Source organism: Coenobita brevimanus, chromosome 62, assembly GCF_032717465.1.
Source record: "Coenobita brevimanus isolate Jiangsu-jjx chromosome 62, ASM3271746v2, whole genome shotgun sequence".
Taxonomy (NCBI): Eukaryota; Metazoa; Arthropoda; class Malacostraca; order Decapoda; family Coenobitidae; genus Coenobita; species Coenobita brevimanus.
Window position 1 is genome coordinate 35,244,865 of NC_137015.1, and position 19,239 is coordinate 35,264,103.

Sequence of the window (19,239 nt, forward strand, 5' to 3'; positions counted from 1 at the left end):
AAAGAAGCTCTCTGCATGGCAAACAGTATATCAGATCAGATGGGTGCATGGGCACCCATCCTATCTAATTTCCACCACATCTTGCAGACTATATAGAACAACATTTTATGCTTCATCACTGGAAGCAGACCACTCCCACAGTTCCATTACACTTCGAAACCAGAGTCTTCACTGTTAGAAAATATCTTGACACAAGAGGCACTCAGTTCTACTCAACAGCCTGTGCTAACACTCAGCACCCCTTTTTTTTATATGACAATGCCATTCTGCACAACTAAGCACATAAAACAATCCTAACACAAACATTATCAGATCCTCTTCAGCAGCATCGCACCCTTAGACACTCAGGCACTAGCAATTAAGAAACACACATTTCATGTGCAGGGCAGTACAGCACCTTAATCAGAACACTACAGGCACCCCCTCCTGACATCCAGCCATCAGAGGTATTGTTAAATAGAGCTGATCAAATTCACCTAGTTAAGTTTAGATCATGGCATCACCCAGCCTTTCAGTTGGAAACTTAAATTTGTATAGGGTGAGTCATAATGACACATTCCCCACCTGGAGAAGAGGCCCACACAGCATAACATACATATTGGAGCACTGTGCAACACATGCCACACTAAGATGCAGACACAATATTGAGGGTATAGGAAATGTATGGGACAAGCCTGTAAGAGCAGTTGGTTTGTGGTCAATGGGTCTGTTGGGCCAGTAATGACCAGAGTTGAGCAACGGTAGCAGCAACTTATCATTCATCATGCATCATCATCATCATCATCAATAACAACCTTTTATTGTTCGGTGGATCTTGGTTGCCATTGTTTGCTTCTGACTGCTCAAGTGATTCAGATAAATATTTAACCCTTATACAGTTAAAATTTCACATCAATAGGGCCACTTATCATTTGATGTTAGCCTATATGAAATACCTAAATGTATTCATAGCATCAAAGTCACTAATACATTGTCCAGTATGAGAATTTGATTATGGTGGTTATGGTGATTGATGACGAGACAGTGAGTGTTAGTGATGACATAGACAGTGTTAATGATTAGGAGGATAGAGATGAAAAAGAAGAGAATAATGATATGATAAACAGAAGAAGGTGGAGGAGTATAATGATGGGGATGACTAGGTGGTGAGGAGAATGTGAAAGTGGTGATGATGATGATGATGGTGATGATGATGATGAAGATGATGATATTAGACTGGTGAGCATATGTATATATTATTTTTCTTTGTGACATGTTTCAGTAATAGTACCACAGTGGTTCATCTGTAACTTTGTACTATCACCATTTCAGTGACCACTGTTCTTCTGAACTCCCTGTTTGCATCTCGTGTCTGGTAGCACACTCTTGCCTCTTCTCTGTCCAACTTTTTGTGAGAATGAGCTGATGCCGTCTTTCATGTATGCAACAGGTCAACTTGGGATCTTTATTTCCTTCGACCTTTGATCCCCAGTCATTTAAACGCAATGTATCCGGACATCTCGAAATGAGTGGCTGTTGAATTTAGCTTTCTTTTGTACAGTTTTCTTGGAAAGACAGCTGTTTGAAACTTTTAACAATTAGTTCTGCCTAGTTTGCATGAAAGAATAAAAAATTCATAAAATAGAATGTGTCCCATGAAGTTTAATCACCTCATCTTGCGGTTTTAATCACCTCATCCAGTGATATGAGAAAAGGCTTGGATGATGATTATGAATATTTTCTCTTCACTTTAGTTTTACCTAAAATTGCCCTCACTCAATCTTGAATGCTGAATAGTAGCGGTAGATTAACATTAGAGCAGGATGCTAGTTATGAAGAATGTGCTGTGGAAAGAATGTGAAATGGTAGCATTGTCTTTTGTGCCACTGTGCTACATGAAATAAGCTGCTGAAGGAAGAAAGTTTGGACCAAGCTCAGGTGATAGAACGTTATTTTTTCTCGTTTCAGGTTTCCGCCTCAGCTACGCAGCATGTGCCACTGCCTTTATCAGGTACTGAGCAAGAGGTTCCCACAGTTCCCCCAGAACAATATCGGGGCTGTCGGCACTGTCATATTCCTACGCTTCATCAATCCTGCCATTGGTCAGTTCCTGTTCATCTTGAGGTGTTTTACTGTTTGGGCTCTATTGTTGTGGCCTCAAGAGATTCTGTAGTACATCTTTGTGTCAAGTTTGGTTCTACTTATGGCAAATGTACCCTTGCACCACAGGGGGCATCCACAAACATGCACACTTGCTCAGTATTTTCCATTTTCTTTAGCACCAGATTGTATGGATGGTCTCCTGTCCTCCCAGTCATTCTTGCATGGGCCATTTGAACAGTAAGGGTGACCTACTCAGGCTATGCTAGGTCTCAGAGACCTTCAGGTCTCTGATATTGCCTTTTTTTCCCAGAAACATTGAAAGTTCCATTACTTCAGCTCATTTTCATTGTACCTGGTAATTACAGTTGGTGTCCTGCATTGCCTGGTGATGTACTCTGCTTGATTATTGTATCTACTTCAATGAGGTGTATTTTTATTGTTTTATGCTGGTCTTTGCCAGATGAGTTTATTTAGGGTAGGAAGGACCAGATAATTGTCATAACAGTACATCAGTAAAATAACGTTGATTTTTCAGCCAGTCACTTTTCCTGTACAGTCTAATTGCTTTATCTGGCTCAAGGACTTGACTCAAGCTGTGGGTAGTATTGTTTGCCAAATGATAGTTTACCATATTTGTTTCTGTACCCAAGGTCCATTCTCTGGTGAACAGAGTCATCAGTTAGTAGCAAGAATCAAATATAAATATTTTCCTAATACTGAAGGGTTTTACCAGTATTAGTGTATATCGTCCACCCAAATTTCAGCCTTGTGGGGAGGTGGGGAAAGGCCAGGATGCTGAGCCAGATCATGATCATCATGATGGTGATGGTGGTCTGATGGCAATGGTGATATTATGGTGATAGGGTGGTGGTGGTGGTGGTGGTGGTGGTGGTGATGATGATGATGATGATGATGATGATGATGATGATGATGATAATGTTATTATGATGGTGATATGGTGATGATGATGATATCTTCTCCATCCCCCTTTAGTGTCGCCCTGTGAGACTGGGATTTTGGACCGGCAGCCAAGCCAGCAAGTGAAGCGTGGGCTTATGCTCATGTCGAAGATCCTTCAGAATATTGCCAACCATGTGGAGTTCAGCAAAGAGCAGCACATGGTTCCTTTCAATGACTTTGTCCGTCAACACTTTGAGGGAGCCCGGCGCTTCTTCATTCAGATCGCCAGTGATTGTGAGAGTGTGGAGCAAGCCAGTCACAGCATATCATTCATTAGTGATGCTAATGTTCATGCACTTCATAGGCTGCTTTGGAACCACCAGGAGAAGATTGGTAAGTTTTGACAAACAGATGTGCAGATGTTTAGGCTTTTGAGATGGAGCTAGGATTCCCTGGGCTTGAATGATGTGTGAATGTTGATTTGTCCTTCAGAGCATATATAATTGAATGGTAAGAGAACATTGGTGAACATCTGCCAAGTATTGCTAGTTTAAGGCACTCCAAAGTCTGTCTAGGAATAATCAGATCAGTAGGAAGAGCAAATGTTGAAGGAAGTTTTTTTTTTTTTTCCCCCATGTAACTGGTTGGAAAGAACATAGTTATGAACATAGTTGACATTGACATACACACATTCTCCAGGTTTCTTTGGAACTTCCAGGATATGATCATTAAATTGCCATAGTCCATTAGGGAGATTGTTGAGGCACGATCACACTCCTTTGAAGGAATTGGTTTGCAAGAGAACATAGGTAGTTAAATTTTGCTTAGCGGCATGAGCACCAATATGTTCCATAGGCCGTTTTGAAACCACTGGATGAATATATGAGTTCGAGATTGTTAGAGAGATTTGTTGGACCTTTTTTTAGGTATAATTTTATTTTGTTATATATATATTTTTTAAATATAAATAAAGTTAACAGTGTTACATGAGTGATGATGATGATGACTACAGTAATGATGTGGATGACAGCTGTAATAATGAAAGTAATGTTTGAGACTAATTGATACTGATCATAATGTGATGGTGTTGGTATTTGATTATTGTGATTATAATGGTGATTATTATTTTTAGCCATGAAATATGTGTTAAGGAATACGTGTTTCTCTATTTCAGGGGAGTACTTGTCCAGTAGTCGTGATCATAAAGCCGTGGGGAGGCGACCCTTTGACAAGATGGCAACCCTCTTGGCGTACCTGGGCCCTCCTGAACACAAACCCATTGACTCACAGTAAGCAGAATCAGTTAACCTAGTTGGCAAACTTTAATTCCAATATCCCCTTGGTGCAGGATCCCTTTATGGTTGCAATCTCTTTATTTTTCATAGCTCATTAAAGATCACATCGTATTGTATTGTATCATTTAGAAAGTCTCCAAAATGCTTGCCTGCATCAGCCTTGGTCACCTAATGGTGGCTTTCTGTGCTGCTCGATCCCTGGCAGCCTCCCTATTGATTCCCGTATCCCTGAGGTGACTTATGAACTCTACAAAAGATCACATCCAGAACCGTTGATTTACCACGTTTAGCTAACTTATGAGCACCCAGTTTTGCAGGGATGGTACTTGGCAGATTGGCTTATCCACAAAGATTATAGGTTCATGTGTTAAAGTTTCTCGTTTAAGTAACTCTGAATATGTCCAGTTTAGTCCTTTTGGGAAAGATATGGGTTCTGTGGGGCTCAAGAAATTCAAAGTAAGCACTGTAAGTGGCTTGAGCATTGTCAAACTGTTATTCGGCCTTTTGTCATACTGAGAATATGATGATTAGCTTTTGTAAAAACCTCCATAATCTGTATCTTCAGATGTTGTAATATCGGCAGTGAAGGGATGCAGATATTCCTAGTAAAAGAAGTCTCATTTTAGTTAGGATTACTGATCTTGATATATGTAGACAAATTCGTGTGTGTGTGTGTGTGTGTGTCTCCATTGTACTCCTTTACAAGCCACTATGGTAATACTGGTTAACAACTACAGTATAATGAACCCACTTATCCGTTGTCTGTTACATCTAATTTTAAACAAATTTCTGTGCAGGTGGAGCAGTATGGACATGACCAGCACCAAGTTTGAGGAGATTATGTCCAAACACAACATGCATGAAAAGGATGAATTTAAGTCCATCAAGACTCTCAACATTTTTTACCAGGCTGGCACCTCCAAAGCTGGCAATCCAGTATTCTACTACATCGCCAGGAGATACAAGTGAGGATTTGGGTTTTTAGAGTGACTAGGCCAGATAAATACAGTACAATCCCAGTTAACTGGGCGGCTTGGGGAATTTACCTTCTGGGTTACAGATTTTTCCTGTAGTTTTGATATTCATATCTATACAAAGGCAATAATTATCACAGCAGTAAATACAATTCAGGTACTCGCCACTCACATCAGGGGCCACAGTAAGAGATTCCACCTGAAAAATTGCCTCATAAACACACACCATGGTCATAAAGCACGTGCATGCAATGTCATGCAGTACTGCAAAATGCACAAGTCCGTTCTGTTAACTACCGAATAATTTGTTGTATGTACTGTACTCATAAAAATGGAAAATTAATGAAATAAAATCCTGAATATTTATTGGTGAACTGATGTTTCGTTAAGACTGCACTGTAGAATTATCACGACACTTGTGCCCCCACATGAGCTTTGTTTACAGTCCCGGCCCAAACTGACCACCACCATTCCACCCCTCACCCACCAGTCATCTGTTTTGCACCATTCTGTTAAGTACCAAAGTATTTGTTGTATGTACTGTACTCATAAAAGTGGAAAAATAAAGTAATAATATCTTGAACATTTATTGGTGAACTGATGTTATGACTGCACTGTAGAATTATCACGACACCTCTGCCCCCACACAAGCTTTGTTTACGGTCCCGGCCCCGACTGACCACCACCAATGCCATTCCACCCTTTACCTGCCAATCAGCTGTTTGCACAAAATAAAATACATGATGTACATATGATGTGCAAGCATATTTTTTTATCTTCTAACAAAGTAAACCTTCATTCCTATTAACATTTTTTTTTTCATCTCTGCCAGCACACATGCGTTCTAAGATGAGTTTATGTGGTGCAAGTTAGAGTCGGTCTGTTAGGAAGAAAAACGCACCGACGTTTGCTGTTTGCTGATTTGCTCTCTCCCGAGATGTCTGGTTTACAAATTCCATGCCTGTCTTTGAAACGATTTAACCATCCAATACTGATATCACACTCGACTTCTATATTCATCTTTACTGTGAAACTCTCTTGCTTTTCCTTGTATAAGAGGACCAGAAATAGGTGCTCCCGTAGATCTTTCTAAGCAAAACCACTCGAACGATGAAGAGTATGCCTTTTTTCAATGGACTTACTTGTCTCGCTTTTCATGAAAAATTTATTGAACTTGGATGCTTGGGCCTTGATATCATAAATCGTTGAATTTCATACATTATATTCAGTCATCAGTGTTTTATAATGTTCGCCATTTTCAAGTCAATTGCATATGTCCAGCTTCTGTTTCAAGGTAAGCACGACACGGTTACATTTAGTTTGCTCTTTAGGCATTTTGGAGTGTTGAAATTACCGTCCATCAGAGCTACACAACAGCAAGAGAGCTTGTTTACTGTCTGGTGGTAAAAAGTAGACTGGTGATTTGTGGAAATTGTGGAGGGTGTGGAGGATGACTGAATTCAAGCAGGGGAAAGAGGGAAGAGGAGGGCTGGTTAAGAGGATTTACTAGGGATTTACATTAGCCAGAAATGCCTTCACCTCGCTTAGTCCGACTTCACCCAGCCTCGCGTGACACAATAAAACGGCGGTTTGGTGGTCCATTCAAATTGGCCCACAGTTATAACTTACTGACATTTTTACCAGCCCTTGAATTTTCCTGGTTTTCTGAGTATTCCGTTTATCTGGGTACCGGATAGCAGGGATTGTACTGTAATGAGAATATGTCCCTTTAGTTTGTAGAGTTCCTTTTAAATTTAAGGAATGGTTAGTGTAGGTGGTAGCACCTGCTATTACTGCAGGAATCAGAAGTGGCTGGAAGAAGCGTAAGGAACTTACTTTTCTCTTTGAGTGCTATCATTTTGTTTAAAAGGAGAAGCAGTACACAGCATGCTTATGAAGTGCAATGTGTGGTTGTGAAACATGGGTGGTCAAGAGGAAAGGTGAACAAAGATATGAATGCAATGAAATTAGATTAGCTTGATGTGTAATGTCTCTTGAGGGATAGGTTCTCCATTGCAGAATTGAGGTGTAGGTGTAGTATAGAGAGCTTTAGTGAGGTGTTTCACAGGAATGTAGGCTGAGGTGATTTAGTCATGTGAAGAGACTGAGGAAAGGTAACTTCTTCATCTAGATGAAAAGAACAAGGCTGCCCTTGGAACACATGGGACAAGATACTGAAATACTATCATAAGTCTAAGGGTTTGGCTAGGGGGTCAAGAATTTGTTGGTCATCCTCTTTGTCTTGCATCAACCTGTGTCTGATATTGGTTGTCTTTCTCTTTCACCAGCCATCCTTCTCTCATTCCTGATCTCACTAGTCCTTTTTATATGCACCTCTGTAATCGGTCTTGGTCATGCCTGTGTTCCCCTTCACCTTATTCAGGATTGGAGAGACCAATGGAGACTTGTTGATCTACCACGTCATCCTCACCCTCAAGCCTATCTGCCGTAAACCATTTGAGCTGGTGGTGGACTTCACACATACATGCGCTGACAACAGGTTCAGGTGTGTAGAGATAAGATTTGTAGCTTTGTTATGCACAGCTGAGTTTTTATATACAGTACCCTTGCGTCCAGTACAGTATTTTTGTCAGACAGTACTGCCATACTTGACTAAATCCATACTGGACAAACAACAGACCTTATGGGAAAAATGAATAGTGTCAGACAAGCCTTGAAGTTCCCCCCTAAATTCAGCTTAACCACGTTTTGACACAACTAGGATTTAACAACCTTTAAGATGAGTGGTGATGGGGTTGGGGGGGAAGGGGGAGGGGTATCCAAGGCTGTAGGAGGTCCTCCTGACCCCCTGAAGGAGGGCCTTCAGGATCCTGAGGAGGCCTCTCTGCCTCAGCCTCGCTCATAAATCCCTCATAGTCACACACTGACATCGTCGCCTTCGTCATCAGGGGAAAGTCCAATACTGCAATGTGACTGGCACACGACACGTGTCACGAGGAAGGAGTACTGGCCTGACGTGGCAGTACTAGGGAAACGTTCCTCAGTGTTTGCCATCTTCCCGTGCCCGGGCAGGTAATAGTACTGGACGCAGAATGTCAGTACTAGGGAAGAACTCTTCAGATTTGGCCCACTTTGTGCGGCCGATCCATACCAGCCCAACAAATCCGTACTACAGTAATGAATCATTATTTTTTTTTTTTTCCAACCGTACTGGACGAGAATAGTACTGGACAAACGTGTCCTGGACGCGAGTGTACTGTAGTTACTGTATGCTGTACAGTCCATTCCCTACTACAGATATTCTTCCATTATAAATCAGGAATGTTTTCCAGATTAATGCAACTTGCAGCTGGCACTATAAATTTGGGTCAGATTTCCATTCAGCTTCATAAGTACCAGTGGGACTTTTGCATGACAATAATGGTATTCTTTATTTTATTGTGGACATAGCAGCAAAAAAAGAATAACAGAAAAGGTGATGTATAACTAGGGCTTACTGTTTAAGACTCTCAATACTCTTGTGGAAAAAAGTGTGATCCTAATGTTGGAAGAGGTGATGTAATGAAAGCTTTGTAAGAGTCTTCAGCACCCTTGTGAAACATAGATCCTGATGTCAGAAAAGAGTACTGTACTTATAGAAAAAAGTTTGTGTGAGGCTTCAATACAAAAAAACAGGTAAGATCTTTCTGATTGAGATGTTACATTTGTACCAGATAAAACCTTATCAGGGTAGTGCCTTCATTCAGAGGGGTCATCTGCGTTGAAGAGAGGTGTCTGGTAATAACCAAGAAGTATACACCCACAGACAGAAAGGATTAACAAATTGTTTTTAACACTTTCAGCATGAGAATTGTCCAAAGCAAGTAAAGTTATCTGGTGGTTGTCAGAAATGCAGTATCATAAGTATGTCATAAGACTGATGGAGTAATGTATGGAGACAAAAGTAATGTTCGAATATACTGTAGAAGTGTTGTACAGGTATAGATATTTTAAATTATGGCAGTTATTATATTTATAACTGGCAGGGGTACCTGGCATTGCCCTGGGCCAAAAAAGGCAAACACTGTAATCCTATTTGTTCTAGTTCAGTCTTTCTTTCTACTCCAGAAAGACCATGCACCTCTTATGCTTTTGAAGAGGGATTGAAATAGGTCCAGAAACTTTCTGTTTCGGCATTCACAGACTGACGCTCAGTATTTGTGCACACTTGTTTGCTATTTCCAGTGACCTCAAATGACCTCCAACCAGTGATCTCAAATGAGCTTGGAAGTCAACCTCACGTAGCCTATGTCCGAACTGGAGGTCAAGTGAGGAGTCTCGTGGACAAGGGGCGAATGCGCCACCCCCATCAAAAATGAGTTATGCATGTTTTCCGATAGATGGAAGCACTGAAAATCTCGTGGTGAAGAGCGTTTTCCGATTCCGACCCATGTGGGTTCAGAATTCTAGGTTCAATCTCCCTTGTTTTGCACACGTGGAGGGGAGGAGGAGGAGGGTGGGGAGGGTCTGTGATTTCAGAGCTGTAGGGGCGAATGTCGGCACGCGCCCAGCCAATGGGCGAGCGGCTCCCTCTGTCAGAGTTAAAGGGCCGCCTCTCAGCCAATCAGACGCGCGCTAGCACCCCCGCTAGTCATCCCGCCAAGCACGTGAATGAAGCCTGGCTTTGTTTACACTCCGATGACGTCCTCAACTACTAACCATTAGGCCCCCCCCTCTTCATCTTGGGTTGCGGTTGGAGTTGTAAATAGTTGGTGAGTATTATAACTTCATTGTGTCAGTCATTAACAATATAATGGTTATCATATACACAATAAAACAACCTGTTGCCGATAAGGAGATGAAAATATTTAATTAATAATTATAGGAAAAATATTAATTATGGGAATTTTTGGCTGAAAATTTCACAGTATCTTAGTTTCATTTACATCTAATACAGGAATGAATTTCAAGTTGATTGAACAATAATTACTATATGCTGAAAAAACACCATCGCGTGTTTTACTGTGTGTGTGTGCGTGTGTGTGTGTGTGTTTTCATTTTTTCCTGCAGTATAAATTTGCCTCTTCCAGAGGATTCTAATGATATATAATAACATGCTATTCTATAATATTCTATATCTGCCACCTATTCCTGAACTTTAAACGCTCATAAAAAAAAAAAAAAAAAATGGCGCATTCGCCCCTTGTCCACGAGACGCCTCAAGTGAGTATGCCAGAAATTGGGCAGCTGGGTCTCGTCATTCAGACGTGTATTACCAGTGACCTTGTGACCTCGGAGGTCAACCTCACATGGCCCATGTCTGAGCTGGAGGTCATGTGAGTCTCCGTGCCAAAAATTGGGCTGCAGGGGTACCCGGCGTTGCCCGGGCCAAAAAGCCAAACACTTTACCGGTGACCACAAATGACCTAGATTTGAATTTTGACTCCCCCTAAAACCATCCTTGTGTCACCCTGATTCAGAATATGTATGGGTCCGGGGGTCTTCGGCTTTTGGTCACCCTGATTCAGAATATATATGGGTCCAGGGGTCTCCGGCCTTTGGTTTGGGCATGATTTGAGGACAAACAAACAGTACGGTTCTTTTATAAATATAGATTTATATATGAGGCGTTTAGTTGAATAACGATGAACGTGCCAAATATCTAAAATTGAGATTTAGGTCGCAACACACTCGTCTACCATTTCTTTATCCAATGGAAACGTTTTCATGGCATGTTTGTCTTAACAACATGGTTGAAAGTCCTATACAACAAGGTAGATTCTTGTCCCAACATGCTGCAGGTTGGTACACGTGGCCTGTGTCTCTCTGAGAAAAGTTGTAGTGGAAGAAAAATGAGCATGTCAGCTACCACTCAGGCTGCCAATGAGGGGTGGGTTTCATGCTGACGCCACATTCACATCCAATCAGCGGCCATGTTTTGTGATTGTGTCAGCTGGTGGGTTTGGCCAGATCCTGCCCTTCCCAATTCTGTTTACATTGTAAACCACACAGATGTGCTTTGGGTTTATTACATTATTTTGACCTCAGATATACAGTGATTTACCTCACAACATGAGAGACTTACATAGTGATGACAACCAGGAGGTCCCTGAGCATGCATGGAAATGAAAACGTGATCCATCTTCTTGGAAACATGCAGTTACCAAGCAACAACGAAATGCTGGGGAAGCTTACGTGAGTAACAGCACAAAAAAGGAAGTGCCAACTAGGAAAATCAGTCCTCCTTGTAAGTGTGGCTGCTTCAACAGCTTGGGCAATGGTAAAGTGAGTGATATAGGTACAGCTTTTTGGGCCAAGAGTGATTATAGCAGAACAGTTATATTGCCAGTCATGTGAAGATTGTTGCTGTGAAGCGGCCTCGTGTCAGAGGCCATAAATCACACAAGTCACGTATGATTAGTTATTGTGTTGAGTTTGCCAATGTGACTAATGATGTTTGGCGATCATTATTCCTCAGCATTCACGGTTTGGTAATTGTAGAGTTTGTTCTGTACTTGACAAAGTGACTGTAACTTGATCAGTGGAAACTGACAGGCGAGGCACTGGTCCTAATCTGAGATAAGTTAGCGATAAATGGATGGCACTAGACCAACAATATGCCAGGCTACTGTTACTCCCCCCCTCCCCCCCAAATAGCACTTAAATACATGCAGCACTACTGTGCATGGGTTGGTGATTGTCCTTCTTTTCACTTTTTTGGTATTTTCAAATTATGTTGGTTTTCTTGTAGAGGTACAGTGGTAATGGGGTTAATAACTGAACAGCATTACAACATGATATATATTTTTTAATTTATTCTTATTTGTCGTATAGTATTTTACCAGCTCTATATTTCGAGACATTGTTTATTGAAATCAGGATATTGGTTAAGTGACTATGAAATAAATTTTTAACACTGTTTATCTCAAAAGACTGATTTGGCACATTCGTTGTTATTTGACTAAGCGCCTCATATATACTAGCATGGGTACCCAGCGTTGCCCTGCCAAAAAGACAACCTCTCTGATCTTATTTTTCTAGTTCACTCCTTCTTTCTGCTTCAGAAAGACCATGTACCTCTTATGCTTTTGAAGAGGGCTTATAAGAGGTCCAGGAACTTTCTGTTTCAGCTGTCGCAGACTAATGCACAGTATTTGTGCGCACTTGTTTACTATTATCAGTGACCTCAAATGACCTCCAACCAGTGACCTCAAATGACCTTGGAGGTCAACCTCACATAGCCTATGTCTGAACTGGAGATCATGTGAGTCTCCATGCCAAAAATTGGGCTGCTGGGTCCAGTCGTTCATCTGTATATTATCGTTGACCTCAAAATAATTACCTTCGACCAGTGACCTCAAAAGATCTCGGAGGCCAATCTCACATAGCCTGTGTCCGATTTGGAGGTCAAGTGAGTCTCCATGCCAGAAATTGGGTAGCAGGGGTACCCGGTGTTGCCTAGGCCAAAAAGGCGAACACTCTACCAGTGATCTCAAATGACCCAGATCTGAATTTTGGCCCCCCTAAAACCATCCTTGGGTCACCCTGATTTAGAATATTTATGGGTCTGGAGGTCTCTGGCCCTTGGTATGGGCATGAGTGAAGGGCAAACAAACAAACAAACAACGCTGCTCTTTTTTTTTATATAGATGGTATTGCATATTCGGATAGTTCCAACATAAGTTTTCTTAGCCTTCATAGTTATTTACTAATGCATTAGTTTCAGTATTCTTGTAAATTTGCTTACGATTAACTGTAAAGAAATTATAGGTACTAGTATTACTGTATGAGTTTTCTTGTTCCCTCACCGCTGAATCATAATGATAGACATTTTGTTGCATATAATTTGTTTAACTTAAGAGTATTGTGTTTGCTCCCATTGTAGTCTTAGAAAGGAGTGTATTCTTACTTGTCTGTGGGCCATATTCTCATGGACTTGAGGGGCTCTGTAACATGCCTTCCCTATCAGTTTGTTTATTTCTGTTATGGTAGCCATAATAATATACTGTATTTGTGTTACAGATACAGCTATTTTAATATTGGAAAGATATAAATACTGTAATATGAAAGAAAATAAAGAAATTGGTGAACATAGCAAGTTTTGAGGGAAGAGGTGCTGGGAAGCCCTAGGGTACAGACACACTTGTCAGAAACATATCAAAGGAAATGAGGTACAGGTTTTCATTCATTCTTCAGATTGTGTTATAGTTGTTGTTTTTTTTATCTGACAGAAATTCATAACTCCATTCAGCATAGTTGATGGTTAGGTGCAGTCTGACTGGAGGGTAAATTTGACTACTGATCAAGGACACTAATTCCTACTTCATTATTAAGGATCATTGAATTTTATGCAACCACAGTTTAGTATTAAATTTAAGGGATTGGCATAGTTCCATCAGATCAAAACAGACCAACAATAGTACAGCAGCACTAACATGATACAGTACTTTTATTTCATCATGTCATGTTTCCTGCAAGTGTGGCTATGCTCTTAAATGTCCACAGGAATTATATTCCTGACTCTCTCAGTCTTGGTATTGTCTGTATCAGTATGGCAATTGCAGATGATAATTAGTAGGCATTCCAGTACAGTTAGTTTATGTCCATCCAGATTAACAGGAAAATTATCCAGTCTCTGTAAGCTTGCCAGCTATTGCATCCTTGTTCCACCCCCACACAGGACCGAATTCCTTCAGAAGTGGTTCGTAGTGTTGCCAGAAGTTGCATATGAGAATATCCATGCAGCATACATATATAATGCCAATTCCTGGGTTCGAGAGTACACAAAGTATCATGACCGCATCCTGGCACCACTCAAGGTAAGATGTGTGTGCATGCTTTTAACATTTATTTGTCTTTGTTTATGTATACAGTATATGTATCCTTTTCTGCATATCTGATGGAGCCAGGATTCCTTGGACTTGAATGATGAGTGAATGGAAGCATGGCCCATTGAATTGGGCAAATTTAAAGGCTGTCTGGATGTTGCTATTCCTCACCCTGTCCTAGGGTGGAAAAAGAGATCCAGATGATGATGGTGATGATATGTATCTTTTTCTTTCCATGTCTGCCTTTTTGTATCTCACTGTCTGTTTATCAGTCAGTCTAACTTTTTATCCATCTGTCAGTCCATGTCTCTTTATCCTTCTGTCTGTCCTTGTCTGTCATCCATCAGTCAGTCCATGTCTGTCCATCTATATATCCATGTCTGTTTATCCATTTGTCAGTTCATATTAGTATCCATCTGTATCCATGTGTCAGTCCATGTCTCTTTATCCATCTGTCAGTCCACACCATTATCCATCTGTTTGTGCATTTCTGTCCATCTTTCTCTTTATCCGCCAGTCTTGTATTCATCCATAGATGTCTCTAGTATCTGGACTGTGCACACAAAACATGCCGTATTGCACAGCAGCCCCAGGATTTGCAAACCTGTTTTCCACCCTTAATGACCTTTTGCTCGACAATTAGGCGAGATATTGGTGCGAGCTTTTGTATGACGTGAGTCTATAGTATGAAGATATCCTGGAATATGCAATGCAATCTGTATTAAATGAAGCCATTATACAGTTATTCCCCTCTACAAAGGAAAAGAGGAAAAAGAAATGTGTGGTAATCATAGGGGCATGGAAAAGTTTCTAGAGAAAGGAAAAAAAATGTATACAGCATTCATGGATTTGGAGAAAGCATATGACAGGGTGGGTAGCGAAGGATTGTGGAAAGTATTAAGAATATATGGAGTAAATGGGAAGTTGCTGAATGCTGTGAAGAGGATGTTTGAGGGTGCTAAGGCTGCAGTGCATGTGTATAGTGAACTGAGTGAATTTTTCTGTTTGAATGTTGGATTGAAACTGGGATGTGTCATGTCTCCATGGTTGTTCAGCCTGTTTATGGATGGGGTCATAAATGAGATACAAGGCAGGTCAGTGGATGTTGGAGTGGCCCTAATGAGAGAGGGCAGTGTTTGGAAACTCCCTGTACTGTTGTTTGCAAATAATACTATATTGTAACGTGAAGACGAAAGGGAGCTGCAACGCTTGGTGGATGAGTTTGGGAGAGTGTGTAAGAAATGGAATCCAAAGGCAAATGTAGGGAAGAGTAAATTTATGGTCTTTGAGAGAAGTGAAGTCAGTGAATGTACAGTGAGGTTGGATGGTGAGGAATTGGAAAATGTGAGTGCATTTAAGTTCTTGGGTAGTGTGATAAGTAAGGATGGAGGTTTGGAGGGTGAAGTGCTTGAAAGGGTACAACAAGGAAGAATGGTTGCTGTGTCCTTGAGAGCAGTGATGAGAAGCAGGGAAGTGAGCATGGAGGTGATGGAGTTGCTGCATTACAGTTCAGTATTTTGATGCCAACTCTGACGTGTGGAAATGAAGCTTGGACCTTGTTGGAGGAACACAAGTCAAGAGTGAGAGCAGTGGATGTTCGTTATTTGAGAGGAGCATGTGGAGCCACATGGAGAGACAGACTGACAAATGAGGAAGTGAAGGAGCATTGTGGTGTGGATGTGGATGTGGTGGGAAGCGTTGGGAGAAGCACATTGAGATGGTTTGGCCATGTGGAGAGGATGGAGAGCAAGAGACTGATGAGGAGGGTGTATGTGAGTGAGATGGAAGGGGGGAGAGGGAAGAGGAGGCCAAGGATGAGATGGAGAGATGGAGTGGAGAGGTATATGAGAGAGGGGGGATGTGAGCTGGGACAGGGCAGTGAAATGGCGGGGGACAGGACGACATGGAGGCGATTTGTTTCTGGCCACCCCTTATGGGATTAGGACATCTGGCAATAGATAGATCAATAGATAATAAAATCTGGTTGTCTCACTATGTAACTAAAAGTACAATTTCTAGCACCAATACCTTGGCTTTTATGCAAATAGACCTTCAGTGTGGTAATAGTCAAACTGAAATTTTTTACACCGTTTGCTTTCTGTATACATACACACAGTATTCATGTGTATATACAAACACACAATATTCAGAACAAGAAAACCAACATGCAGTCAGCACAGTTGATGTTCATTCCACTACTGCTTCTCAATGGTCAACTTTATCCTCTTGTCGGTGTTCTGGTTGCGAGTTGCAACACCTCTCTTATGATTCTTCCTCTTTTCCCGCACTTCACTGTTCATGTCTCTGGTGTAGTTGGATGTGAAAGCACTAAACAATGTGTCGGCCATCGTGTAGAACACTTAATTTAGGAGGCTATGATCATTAGCACACAACAAGCTAGCTAGCCAGTCGTCCTCCTCCCCAAGGATCACCATGACCTTCTAAAAGGCTTCCTTGGGCCTGGTGCAGCCAAACAAGGCATAACTGGTCACCTTGTATTTGATCAGTTGCCTGTAAATGTGGCAAATGTCCTTGGCGAGGCAGATGGCCAGTTTGCGAGGGGCAGATCAGCTTTCCACAGTTCAGCAAGTCCATGAAGGACTTGAGGACATCCAAATCCCGACTGCCCTCAAATTCCTCCTGAACATCGTCCATCTCCAGGCGGATCCTGGTAGACTCCCAGGAAACCTGCTTGTTGGTGAGGAGGTTGTGGCAGGACTCACATTTGTGTACTTTGGGAACCAAGCGTGCTAGGTAACCAGCTAGGTGTCCAATGGCCTGCTTGGTCCCTTCAGCCATGTCCTTACATTCCGCAGGAGAAGCTGCTTCCAGCAGGTTTTTGATGACCATGGCATCGACCAGCTGGCATTGCTGGTGTGCCTTTTCCATCTTGGCACTGACTGCTCCCAGGCCATACCCAGACAGCCAGACCAAACTTTTCGTTTTGATCACGGTTTCCCCCTTCATGAACTGACGGACACTGACCCAGCATTTGCCGCCGGCCAACTTCCTGAGGTGACCAAAGCAGCCCTCGATCTTGTCGGACTGGACCTTGCCAAGCAGAACATAGTCAAGCAGGTCATTGTGCCTGTCCAGCAAGTAGTTGGCCAGCCCAACCAAACCCTTGCAAATGTAGATGACTGCCTGTAAGATGTATGTGGACATCTTGTTGCCCTTCCCCATCTCCAGCCATGTGTGCATCATCAGACCAAACTTCTCCAGGTAGTCTAGGTCTTCCTCCTCCTCCTTAGTCACTGGGTTGTGGGTGGGGTTGTTCAGTGTGACATGGACTTGACGTTGACAATGTCAGACCACCTGCACACGAGCCGGAGAAACTCAACTGTGTCCTTGAATGCGCTGTGCTCCTTCTTCTGGCCATAGTAGTCCAGTGCATTGATCGTGTCTCTTACATCGCAGAGACGGCCAGCTGTGTGTTGATATACTTGAAACTGGTCAGGTGAAGTACTTTGTCTGTGAGCCTGAAAGCAAATCACATTCACCGACGTATATATATTATGAATGTTGTGTTATTAGCATTATACTTCCTTAAAAAAATAATATAAAAGTCCGGAATCTATACACAGGTAATGTTTATTAAAATCTCGTTACAATTCTTTAAAAAATTAAAAATCAGTCAACATGGAGCAAGTAGTGCCTGTAGGCTGTCTTGGTCTCTGCACTGTACTCCATGTTGTACACTTGGAGGAGGTGGCTGAACTACACGTGCAAAGGAGATGTTAGCAGACCAGTTGGTTTAAGCCACAGGCATATGATACAAATTTAAAACAAGGGTATGTGTGAACATTAAGACAATAAATAATTTTATCAGTATGTACCTCTAAGTTTGGGAAGGGCAGGCAGAGAAGAGTCTTCTTGTTCAGGAGGTTGAAGTACATGTTCTTGAACAAGTGCACCATGTTGTACATGGTGTAGATGCAGGCATCTGTGTCAGAACTATGTGGATTCTTGATGTACTGCGGGTGGAGCCCAGCTTCATGGAATGAGTTGTGAAAACTCTGGGTCGTGTGGTGACCATCAGTGGTGACAGACACTAAGATGAGCCCGATCTCCGTGAGACCCTCCAGGACCTTCCAGATGATGTCCTCGACATCCTTCATCGTGATGTGAGGCACCGGTGACATGGCAACAAGGTTCCCATACCTAGTGGAGTGTAAAATGTTTTAAAATCAGAAGTATAAACAATTTGGCAGTGTTCAACAATACATGAGAGACAAAGACTTCAAATGTAATTCAACCAGTCCTAAATGCCAGCCACAGATGAGATGTGGGTGCAGAAAACGGTGTTAATGACACCATCCTTGCCGTCTCCGTAGACTCTCCTGCTGGCAAGCTCCACAGCTCGGGCAGTGCACACCTGAAAATGATAACAATTATTGTTATGCATAATTTGATACTAGAGATGTCTATGATAATACAGTAGAACCTCTCTCATTCGGACTATATGGGGGGAAGGGTTGTCCGAATTAGCAGATTGTCCGGACTATCAGGGTAATCTCCAGTTCATACCAAACTCTATCTACATATGGTATGTTTGTTAATTATTAACATATGTGGCATATGTCAACCCTATGTAACTGCAAAAGATGAAAGGATACTGGTACTAAAATAACAAAACTAATCATGTAAGATAGTTTTGTATTGCATAATTTACAGGTAAGGCCATGACAAGAAACTAGCCTACATTTTAAATTGTAGTAAGTGACTAAGGCCCGTGTAGGCAAAAAAATAAATTAATTAATTAACTGTAATATTTGGAATAAAAATAAAACTTATGTAGGCAAAAAATACATTGTCATCTTTGGCATATTGATAACACCCATATGGGCAAGAAGCTAATGTTTGATGTACAAGTAAAGCACATTTAAGTACAAAAGATAACCTACAGTAATCACTAAACACTGCAGAATATTCTGACCCATTTTTGTGTAAGCAAACGCCTCCTTTTAACACCTTTATTCACTACAGAAGCTACACTTGCATTAAGGGGTATGGTAAGGAGGATTAACTTTTGAAATACAGCTAAAAAATATAAATGGTTGGTGAACTAGTTGATGGAATGAATGCTAGAATATGTTTAAACAGGTGCCCATGTAGCGACCTAGCGTGCTTCGAGACTAAACGAATGACGATCGCTTTCCGCGCCGATACTGAAAATGACTTTAGAATTACTTTCAACATATTTTTGGAGCGTATTATTTT

General features: G+C 41.5%; 1 protein-coding gene across 1 annotated transcript in view; it reads left to right on the top strand.

Annotated features, from left to right (window-relative positions):
• Nf1 (neurofibromin 1) overlaps positions 1-19,239 on the top strand; it is a 509,668-nt gene that overhangs the window by 174,883 nt on the left and 315,546 nt on the right. The window contains exons 29-34 of the mRNA XM_080275751.1: positions 1,948-2,081; positions 3,076-3,375; positions 4,157-4,271; positions 5,075-5,242; positions 7,635-7,757; positions 13,872-14,010. Coding sequence (XP_080131877.1) covers positions 1,948-2,081; positions 3,076-3,375; positions 4,157-4,271; positions 5,075-5,242; positions 7,635-7,757; positions 13,872-14,010 — 979 coding nt within the window. The remainder of the gene's footprint in view (positions 1-1,947; positions 2,082-3,075; positions 3,376-4,156; positions 4,272-5,074; positions 5,243-7,634; positions 7,758-13,871; positions 14,011-19,239) is intronic.